Consider the following 11,122-nt stretch of genomic DNA (forward strand, 5'->3'; position numbering starts at 1 on the left):
ACATGTTCTGTCACGTTCAGGTGTTTGGCTTCTGGATTCGTGTGTGAAAAGGTTATACAAGTTTTCAGTTAATGCATTCCCGTTCCATTTTTAATTTTGTTTAATTTTATTTTGGTTTTTTGAGATTGGGCTTCTCTAAGCAGCCTTGGCTGGCTTCACAGTTGCTCTGTAGACCAGGCTTAGCCTCAGATTGATAGAGATCCACCTGTCTCTGCCTCCCTGATGCTGAGATTAAGGTGTGTGCTAACATGAAAGCCTTCCTAATTTTAAAAAAAGTATTTATGTCTAAATAAATGGGTGTTTTACCTGCCTGTATCTGTGCAGCATGTTACAGCGCCCTTGGAGGCCAGAAAAGGGCATTAAATCCCATGGGGCTGACATTTTAGACAGTTGTGAGCCACTATGTGGGTGCTGGTAATTGAACCCAGGTCCTCTGTAAAAAGCAGCCCACGATCTTTTTTTTTTTTTTTTCTTTTTCTTTTTTCTTTTTTTCGGAGCTGGGGACCGAACCCAGGGCCTTCAGCTTGCTAGGCAAGCGCTCTACCACTGAGCTAAATCCCCAGCCCCAGGAGCCCACAATCTTAACCACTGAGCCATCTCTCCGCCCCACCTTGGTTGATTTTTTTTTTCTTTTTTGAGACAGTCTCACTGTATAGCCCAGAGGCCTGCTTCAAACTGCAGTCTTCCTGCTTGAGAGATTATGCATGATGCCATAAGGGTTAACGATTCTGAAAAAGCTAATGTTCAACACTCAACTCATTTAACCCTTGCAACAGCCCTATGAGGCACATGACACGCCCATCCCGTTTTACAGAGCTCAAGCCATTTGTCTGAGAATATGTGTCACTGAGCAGGGCAGCATGGGTGCTGCCTTTGGGATCCTGTCAGCTCTGTTCTTTCCTGAGGGTCTGGATTCCATCTGTTGACTAGCCTAAGGGAGGACTATAGAAAGAAGTGTTTTGAGTTATGGTGGCTAGATTGGCTTTGCACCACACCTGTGAGAGAAATGTAAGAGGCTAACAATTAGACGGCAGGGTCTGAAAAGGACCTTCCTGAATTAGAGCATGGAGGATGTAGGAACCCCTTTTAACGTCACCATTGTCAATCCTGTGCTGTCAGGTTGAGTAGCTGTGATTCATCTTAGTCCTTTGGTTGGTACATTGGTCAGTAGCACTGCCCAGGTGTGAGCCCAGTGTCCCCTGGCTGGAGTACAGTCAAGAACAAGACACTGTACAGTAAGCGTGCACTGTTGCTGGTTTGATTTGTGTGTACTTTCCGTTTTACTGATCACTGTTAATAGCCGTGGTAACCAAGGACAGCTCTGTCCCAGGACTGTGTTCACCAGCTTGTGTAGCTCACAGAGCAACAACATTCTTCCCCCTCCCTGATGCACTGACTTGGGGCTTAGGCCCGAGCATGCTTATCTCTCTGAAAGTTGAGTACAGAAACAGCTCTGTCCTTAGGAACAGATAAACACTTTATTCAGATTTTCTTAACTGCAGTGCAAGTCTGTGGGGCTCCTCAACTCCACAAAGAACCACTTGCCCTGGCAGCACTGCCTTCCTTTCAGCAAGAAACCAGCATCTTTTCTTAGTCAGAAAGGCCAGTCTGACATCCAGTCCCATTTGTCTCTGCATTGTGCCTATTGAGACCCTCACTTTTGACTTTCCCTTCCTCTCCAGAAAGGACCTTAGTGTGAAATACCCTGGAGACCTCCCCATCACCCTCCCGAATCTGCTGCGGTTCATTCTGCATCATTCAGACCCTGCCTCTGCCCCCCAGGGCCTTACCACCAGCCCTCCCACCCAAGAATGTGCCCAGAGCGCGGCCGTCCTGCAGCGTGAACACATCTCTCACGTGGAGAATGCGATGCAGGAGCTGCGGTCTGAGATGAGCAGCCTCCGCCGTACACAGGAGCAGGTAGAGGGCCGGCTCTTTAGTGCCCGCAGGGATGGGCACCGCCTGCTTCGCCGGCAGCGGACCCTGGAGCAACAGCACAGGCTACTCAGGCGCCACAGCCAGAAACTGCAGGCTCTGTATTTGAAGAAGGCTCGAGAGCTCCAGGAGCTGGCCAGTGCCTCGGAGACCCCCCTCCCTGAGCACACATGGCTCAAGGTCCTTGTGGCAACTATGGAGAGGGAGCTGGAGCGCCAGGGTGATGCTAAGGAGCCAACACCTCTGGGGAAGGCTCACCCCAACCACTCCAAGCCCATGGGTGCAACCCAGTTACCTGGTGACACCCCTCCACCCTCTAGCGCCAGCTCCACTCTGGCTTCAGAGAGGAAGCATGAGAACAGGACAGACTAACTTTGGAATGAGATGAAGGAACCAGAGGTGAGAACTGTACATTGGGAATATAGTTATGCAAATTTTATTGAAATTTATTGTAAATAAAGATTTTCTCAGTGGTCTACAAAATGAACTTGAATGTCATTCAGCATTTATTGATCAGGAATGTCATCCCTTCCACTTATTGCACAAACTGGTAGCTTTGAGACACAACAGTAGCACGGTCTGCTTGAACATATATCTAGAAATGTCAGTCCTCGCTTCAGTGGCTTAGCCTCGGAGTTCCTGCATGCTCCCCAGGATGAAAGGCTAGCCTCTTGCTCATCAGAAGACCTGACCATAACAGTTACACTACTGGGAAGAATCTGAAGGGAAGTCATGACTCACTAACCATTGCAGCGTGTGGCTCCAGTGCACACTTGAAAAGGTAGCTAGTGATAACCAAGGGCAGGGAAGACTTGCATGGTTGTTCAATAGTTCCATAGGTCCTTATTCTCCCCCTGTGACCCCACCAGTGCCCCACAGTGCCTGAACTTACTCACTCATGCCCCTCTGGATGGACTAACTCAAACTTGAAATACCCCCTGGCAACGAGGGCGGGGGGGGGAGGGGGTGTGTGATAGGAAGCTCCCCCAAAGTGTAAATGATAAGAATGTGATGATGTCTGAAAAACAGACTTCATCAGCAGAATACCAGCTGCAGCCTGCATCGTGCGGTGATGCACATGCTCAAACTTCGGTGCAGAGGTCAGTGGATGGTAGAGGAAAGGGTCAGCAGTGTTTAGGCTGCTGGCTGCAAGACGCAGAGGTAGAAAGGTGGGTGTGGGGCGGGAATGGGTCAGAGCCTTCAGCCTCAGCCAACTGCAGGGCAGATCCTTTGAAACCTTCTGTTCCCCTCCTAGAACTGGAGAGTCACTGCTCCCAGGTCTAACACATCCAAGCCAGCCTTAGCAGCCCCTGCTGTGGCCAGTCCGTCCTTGCCTACCTCTTGTGTGACTTAGCTATCTCACCAGTGTTCAAGAGTCTTTCTTCAGCTGTTTCTGCCGGAGCTGCTCACCTGAGCTGTCTTGTTCCTACCTTCACAAATGGCCTTTTTAGCTGTCCTTCCTTACCTTACACTGTTTCTTAGCATCTGCCTCCCCTGTCCACATATTGGTATACACTGCTAAAAAGAAGTGTTCCCTACAGCTCCTCCCTTGGGGTTCTAGAAAATGGATTAGGTTTACATGCTTTTTAAAGCTGTCCCCAGACTAGCCTGAAGCTCTCTGCTGCCAGGGCTAGCTAGCCACCTACTCATCACCAAGGGCGCCAGCACAGTCAGGTTTACTCGTAATAGTTTAGAATGCGTATTGTGGTGGTGGGTTAACATCTGAGCAAGCTTATAGACATCAGAAATAGCCTGGAGGCATGCTGCTGGCTCCCTTACCAGTGAGAACTGGGCCCTGAACTTGGACTCCTGGTAACTCTGTTGTAAGTGCTCGTATGCACACTAGAAAGGACCTTCTGTGGCACACAGTACCTTGAGAGCTGGGATAGGGAGCTCTGTCTACAAAGCCCCAAGGATCAAAGTGAAACCCAATACCCATGGGAGAAGAAAAGGAAGCTCACTTGTGAAAAGGGGGGGGGGGGGAGCCACCCCTACCCCCAACCCTCATTCCAGTGCAGAAAATATTAAATACAAAAACCAAACCTTGCCTTCCTGGGCCAACTGGGTTTCAGACTTCAAGTAGCTACCATGGGCTCTGGTGTTTCCAGAGGACCAGAACAGTTTTCTGCAAAGCCTGTGTTGAAGGGCTGTACTGGGCATGCTCAAAACCAAAGGGCAAGAGACTGCTCTGCTAAGCTGCCTGGCAACCCTCAGGACTCTCGAGATGTCCTTCATAGGCTTCCAAGCACGCATTAACAGCTTCCTCGCAGTAACTGCCAGATCTACACACTGCTATATAACAAAGCTGAAGTAAAGAAAGGGAGAGGTGCGGTTTTCCTCCATTGCTAAGCAAGTTGAAGCACCCCAGTTTCACCTTTCACCTCCCTTCTGTATGCATTGCTAAGACCTCAGTGCACCCTGCCAAGGGCACCTGGGGCCTGACCAGTCGAAGACCCTCCATGATCATACCTCAGCTCACGTGAGTACAGTCATTATCAAGCCAGTCCATCCATCTGGTGTTTTTTAAAAATTGGCAAAAAGGCTTAAAACACGTGCTTCTGGGCCTATTTACAGTTCACAGGTTGGTTAGTTCACGCGTTACAGTAGTAGCTCCATCAAGAACAGGCTCAGCTAAAACATTCAAGTAAGGAAAGCGCTGAGAGGCCATGAACCCCAGCAGGGTCAGGCCTGCCCACTGCCTGCAATGGACAGCCCACCAAGAGGCTGAGGAGGAGGCCAGAAGAGCTGGGACCTGGAGTCAGTGCATGCGATGTCAAAGCCCAAGGAGACCATGCCAGCAAGTGTCAACCCCTCTCACATAGCAACATGTCTGCTTCTGCCCTCTCAGTGCTTCTGGGCTGGCTGCAAACAGAACCATGGCCTTCGCAGCCCCGCTCAGCCATGCACTTCCGGGCTGTTGGCGGTCATCAATTTGGCCTTTCTTTCCACACATGGCCCCTTGGCAGAATACTGCACCAGTAGAAAGGGCTCCTTTGTCTCGCCATCGCCCACGATGCTCTCCTCATCCTCTGACTGGCTGATGCGCTGCAGCCGCAGGTAGCACCAGCAGCCGAGGATCAAGGCCCCCAGGGCAGCTATGGCGATGAGGATGACAATGACTGTGACTACCCCAGTCGTGGGGCTGTGGTCCATAATAGACATGGTCAGTGCTTGGAGGGGCTTCTTTGGTGGAAAGCTCTTGGTGTGCCTAGCTCAACGAGGCCGGGATTCGGGCTGCACAGGACAGTCCTGAAAGACAAAGCCAGGAGAGAAGACTGACTATAGGAGGGGCAAGGTGCTCTGTAGGGACTCAGCTGCCTAGCTGCCCCTTGCTGGGTCTGTTTTTAAGATCTTAAGCTCAACCAGTCCTGCCCTCACCCCAGTGACAACCCTGGGATTGGCTTTCCATTGTGTCTGCCCAGATGTTTACCCAGCCTACCTCCCCCAGATACTTCTGACACCCAGGTGCTTCCGATGTCAGCAAGCCCCTCTGATGGAAAAGGAAACGGGCACCATAGCAATTGAGGCAGAGGCTGTAAGACGACTGGCCACTAATCTGGTTCTGTTGAAGGTATACATTGTTTTTTGTTTGTCTTTGAGACAGAGGCTCACTCTACAGCCCAGATTATCTCAAACTCATGATGTTCTAGCCTTAGCCTTCTGAGCCTGAGTACCACAGGCATGATGAGCCACCAGTGTGTATCCAGGACTGGTGCAGGAGGCTAGAGAGGAAGGATCCAGAAGCAGACAAACAGCATCAGCTCCTGTGGGAGGACCAGGTAACACAGAAAGCCTCAACCTTCAGGGTCTCCAGGGTCTGAGCTTCTAGAACCTAGGGGGAAAATCACAACAGCAGACAGCTTTGCCCCATGGAGCTGTGAAGACACCAGTTTTCAAGAAGCCTATGGCTGTAGGGCAGACAAACAGGTCGTGGAAGACACAGGTACTGGGGAAACTTCAGGGAAGGCAGGAGGGGTAGGGGAGCTAGCTCCTTCTGTGTGCAGAATACCATCTAGTATAGAAGCCAAATTACCAAGGGATCAACACTCTGAATTGTCAGTCCAGCTATGATTACATCAGGAGCACGAGGGCTCAGGTGCTGTGATGTTAGCTGGGGGAGCAGGTGAGCTGCAAAGAGGCCACACTGGCAGGGGAGAGCATTCACCACAGGGGGACAGCACTGCTAGGCCTCTGAAGGCAGGGGAAACCTGGTGCATCACCCTGGTAGAGTGGCAGCGGCGTGAGTGCCAGCTGGGCTCAGGCATGCTGAGGAGTGATGCCAGGACACGGAAAGCTGGGCTGTTCCATTATCACACAACTCCATGTCACCGCCCAGCCCTCATCCTCAGCCAAGGTTGTGAGCGGTAAAGGGGAGGGAGGCTGTGGGATGCACACAAGGCATGGAGAACCGGGACTCCAGCCGTCCTTGTAAACTGTACCCTAGAGCCCAAGGAGTCAGCCGGGGCTTCGCCACTGTGGCCTCCCAGGTGCTGAAGCCAGCAGCCTCTCTTCCGGCCCTCACACTTCCTTACTAGTGCCCATCAGAAGTGGACACCAGAGTAGTGAGAGGGATGAAGACCCCATGGGCATGTCCTGCACAGGCCAGGCACAACCTACACTGAGGAAGCCTTAAATGTCACTGTCTTGCCATTCACATCACCCAGGTAGATGGCACTGTAAGATTCACACTCCAAACATGATGGGACCTGCCACATCCTTGAGTAATAATAATCTCCTTAGAAATGACTCTCACTCAACCATCGAGGGTACCAGGGGTCAGGTCTGCCTAAAGGTCACAGGCAGCCAATCAATGCCCCAGAGTGTCCAGAAACAAGGCCCTATGACCAGGGAATACTATCCTCGCCACATGTGCTGGTCTGCAAGGAAGCTCCAGGCGGGGGTTGAGGGGAGCACCCTCTGATTCACAACCTTCACAGTCTCCAGGGTCTGAGCTGCCTGGGTTCTTCTCATCTGGTTCCCTGTCCACTCCTGCAATCAGAGTACAGGAAGTGTACCCAAGTGCTTCCCATTCCCGCTCACTGCTCTCCAGCCATGTGCTTTCCAATGTCCTCTGACCCCTAGTTCCTTCTGCCCAGGGTGCTCCATTCCCTGACCTTTGATCACTAGGTCTTGAGTGGGTTCAACCGTGCCCCTGGCCATACTTGGTAGGCAGAGTCCAGAAATTCTGCTCTGTACCCTTCAAGGTATAGGATAGTTCCCAGAACTTTAATGCAGAGTAGCCTGGCCCCAAATGGCACCCACGTGGAGGTGGAGGAAGAAACTCTGACCTAGTTTACACCAGCTTCAGGAAGGAAGTCTCTCCAACCAAAAGGCCAGGGAAGCTTCCTCCCCTGGCTTGGTTGCCTGGCTTTCCTCCATTCCCAAAGCTGCGGGTCCCAAGAGAGCTCTGCTAGATCCATCAGTTCCCACAAACCCACACAGCCAGACCACACAGGACACCCACCCTGCCTCCACCTGCATGTCCTCCTGTGGGCTGGACCGGAAGGCAAGACAGTAGCAATTCAGAAAGGGAAGTCTGTGTTTGGGGTCTGGGGTGGTTCCGGGATGGGAAATGGGAAATTAAACAATGGCACCATGATCTGAGGGAAACAGCTGTCCTGTAACTAATGAAGAAACTGAGGCACAGGCAACTCAAGCCAAGAGGGACCCCAGGAGAGCAGGCATGACCTCAAACTCATGCCCACCCCAGGCCTGGAGGTGGATAGCGCCCAGTATATACTGCTCGCTTCTAAGCATAATTAATGACTTGTGACCCACCAGGCATGCCTGCTCTGTGGCCACCACATAGCCCTAGTGGCCTTCTTGTTTCTTTTCTTTCTTTCTTCCTTCCTTTTTTTCTTTCTCTCTTTCTTTCTTTCTTTCTTTCTTTCTTTCTTTCTTTCTTTCTTTCTTTCTTTTTCCTCTTCATTTAGCAAGCATTTCCTGAGAAGTGATCTAAAAAAAATCCAACTCTGGGCCAGACACGGTGGCCTCAGAAGGGAGGGCTCCTGAGGTTGCCCCAGCGTCCCCTGTAAGCCCTGGCTACCACTCATACCTCATGAACTGCCCTGTGGTTGCCTCCGTCCTTAGTACTAAACTGGGCACTTTCTCAGATGCTGCCTCTTCCCACACTGGCCGGCACCCCCTACCTGCCCCCATCTTTCCTATTCCTAAGGCCCTCAGCTCTCTGCAGTTCTAGTTTACAGTGTTATCCTGGCTGCCCTCCAGAGAGTCTAAGAAAAGGTCACTGTCCTCAAGTTCACAGCTATGCTCTACCTCACATAGGTACTCCATAAAGACTGAGTATTCCACGCCCAGGTATGTGATGATGAGAAAAGTGACCTGGCTCGCATAGGGTCAACCAGAGGACCTATCCCTGAGCCAGCTCCCTAAGGCCAGGCTCCTCCCAGATGCCTAAGCACAGGTCCCCATGCCTGGCAGGAAGCAGCCTCAGGGAAATGAGGATGTAACCCAAGTTGAGGACAGGGGCAAGGCATGACAGGAGAGCACGGCAGGTCTGAGCCCTCTCAGAACAGAACTCAGTGGTTCTCAACCTTAATGCTCTGACCCTTTAATACAGTTCCTCATGTTGTGGTCACCCCCAACCATAACATGTTTTTCTTGCTACTCTGTAATTGTAATTTTGCTACAGTTACGAATCACAATGTAAATATCTGTTTTCTCTATGGTCTTAAGTGACCCCTTATGAAACTGTTGTTCCACACCCAAAAGAGTTGTAACCCACAGCTTGAAAACCAAGGTAACTCTTATGCTTGGGGCAAGGAAGGTGGCAACAGAGAAGCAGAACCCAGAGGATACTGGGATGCCCTGCATCTGGCTTGTACAACCCTCTGCATACACACTGACCACCCCATTTCATTCACCAAGGCCCATGGGTCAGACATAACATAACCCAGGTTCCAGGACCACCTCAGAGCTATGCCATCACGTCCTTATCTCCTCTCTACTTGTCTTGACCATCCCATTCTGCAGATGAGGAAACTGAGGCACAGGGTCAGCTAGAGAACAGGCCATACCATGTCCCTTGTTGGAAGCAGCTACAGTGACAGCTTTCAACATGTGCTTGGGCACTCCATAGCCACTTCAGTCTGCAATGGCTGAGAATTGTTGGGCCTGGTTTCTCAAGGCCCAGAGTGATGGGTAACTGGCGCTAGGACACACTGGTCTCAAAATGACACACAGTGAGACCTCTGGGCAGGGATCGCTTAAAATTCACACTCTCCTTTAGGTCTTCCTTGGTAAGGGGTCTTTTACTCATACCTCTTCATGGAATCCCAAAAGTAACCCTTCACCCCACCCAGAAGACAACAGGGCGGGCCAAGTCCCCTCTCTCACCCCACAGCAAGCTGTTCTTAATGACCTCCCCTTTTCTTTGTGACCTCTTGTACTCCAAGGCACAGAGCCTGGCCTGGACCCAATGTCACAAATAGCCTCTTCTCCGGGGATACCCTCTGCTTGCTCTTCACTTAACTCAGCACCAGGACTACTGTACCCAGCTGGGTACCACTCTGACACCCCACTGGAAGTGTCTACCTTCCGGGCCTCCAAGGGAGTCAGGAACACTGTCCTGCCTTCAGGACACCCAAGGGCTTCCTGCACTGCTCTCTTCTCCAGCAGAGCCACCTTCCAAGATTCCTCTTCAGGGGACCCCAAGCCATTAGTATTTCCTGCCCCAGGTTTCACTTGGTCAAACCCCAAAGGCACCATTGCCGAGGGCTTCTGCCATCCAAGGCCTTAAAAAGAGGACCAACAGCAACAGGGAAGGGAAGGGGACATCTAGCATGGCTGTATCCATTGTCTCCTCCCTCCCCTTCTAGAAGAGAAATCTGCTCCAGATGCCACCCTGCTCCCAGTTCTTATGCCAGGAGAGCAAACTAAGACCGAGAAGTTTGGGGACTGCCCGGGGTGACCTGCAATCTCATAGTCCAAGCCTGAGTCCTGCTTCTAATCGTCAGGGTCCCATCTGGCCATGCAACTCTGGCAGTGATATAATAGTAGACGTTGAAAAAGTTCCTTGGTGCCACGCTTTGGAGCTCAACATCTCAAGTGGATCTCTCCAAAATTTCTGCCTCAAAACAACCCGAGACTACTCTTCCTACTTGACAAATAATCTGTAGCTTAGAGAAGTTAAGTAAACAGCCCAAGGTCACACAATTTAAAAGTGGAGGTGCAGATATCCAGGCAGCCCCGATCCTAAACAATCGATTTCAAACCTGATTCTAAAACGTCCTATACCTGTCCTGTCTCCTCTCTCCTGGAAACTGAGCGCAGTAAGTCCGTGTTTGACCCCCTCCTTAGGAGCTAGTCTAGGTGACCTGGGCCGAGAGAACTAGACACTAATGACAAGCGCCCCAGCAGCTCCCGCGTGCAGAGCGCGGGCGGCGTGCAGGCGCGGTGCCAGGCGACGCCGCGTCTCTCCCACTCTACCGAAAGAGCAAGGCGAGGCGCTAGGGAAGCAGGGGCCTGTTCAGGGGGTGACAGCTGCGGAGGAAACGACAGCTGAAGAGACAAATCAAGTCCGCCTAACCCCAGTTGGGTTTTTTTGGGGGGAGGGAAGGGGCTCCCGAAGACCCAGTCAAGTTTACGCCACGCAATTACTGCCGACCGGACCTGAGACCAAACGCTGCGGCTCAGCCTCAGTTTCTCCACCGATGAAATGAGCGCCAGATTTCCCTTAGGCCCCTGGTTCCCCTCGATCCTATTTTGACCACGCTGGGGCGCTGCCAGGAACCCCGTCAATGCGGAGTGAGTGTTCCGGGCAGCCCGGAGGATTCGCGCAGGACGTAGAACCGGTCCCGGAGAGGAGCAGATGCCCAGCCAAGCAGCCTCCGCCCCCCGCCCCCCGCCGCCTCCTTTGTCCCAATCGCGCGGCGGAGGACAAAGAGCCCCCGCCCGCGCGTGGCATTCGTCGCGCCGACCCGCCAGCGCCGCACCCCGGACCATCCGGAGCGTCCCTTCACCCTACCCGCCTGCTCTGCCCATCCCTGCTCACCATGTCGCGGCCCGCAGTCCGGTGCAATCAGCCAGCAGCAGCTCTGCCGCCCCGGCTCCGCCCGCGCGCCAGCCGGGTCGGGCCGCGGAGCCCTCGCCAGACGCCAGAGCCGGATCAGCAGGGGGCGAGGCGCTTAGGCTCCGCCCCAGTTGGGGGCGGGGCGCTCCGGTGCGG

General features: G+C 52.5%; 2 protein-coding genes across 9 annotated transcripts in view; one reads left to right on the forward strand and one right to left on the reverse strand.

Annotated features, from left to right (window-relative positions):
• Positions 1–2,422, forward strand: part of Txndc11 (thioredoxin domain containing 11) — a 57,526-nt gene extending 55,104 nt beyond the window's left edge. For 7 of the 8 annotated variants that reach the window (XM_087571279.1, XM_087571280.1, XM_087571281.1 and 4 more), the window contains one exon: positions 1,683–2,422. In XM_087571279.1, the coding sequence (XP_087427405.1) occupies positions 1,683–2,307 (625 nt within the window). In that variant the 3' untranslated portion in view covers positions 2,308–2,422. 8 annotated transcript variants of the gene reach the window in all.
• On the reverse strand, positions 2,356–11,025 carry Snn (stannin). The gene is made up of 2 exons (NM_001034083.1): positions 10,949–11,025; positions 2,356–5,184 (listed from the first exon to the last, which is right to left on the reverse strand). The coding sequence occupies exon 2, from the start codon at positions 5,095–5,097 to the stop codon at positions 4,831–4,833; it is 267 nt and encodes an 88-aa protein (NP_001029255.1). The 5' UTR covers positions 5,098–5,184; positions 10,949–11,025; the 3' UTR covers positions 2,356–4,830.
• Between the last annotated feature and the right edge of the window lie 97 nt (positions 11,026–11,122).

This window comes from Rattus norvegicus, chromosome 10, assembly GCF_021556685.1.
Source record: "Rattus norvegicus strain SHRSP/BbbUtx chromosome 10, alternate assembly SHRSP_T2T, whole genome shotgun sequence".
In the NCBI taxonomy this organism is placed as follows: domain Eukaryota; kingdom Metazoa; phylum Chordata; class Mammalia; order Rodentia; family Muridae; genus Rattus; species Rattus norvegicus.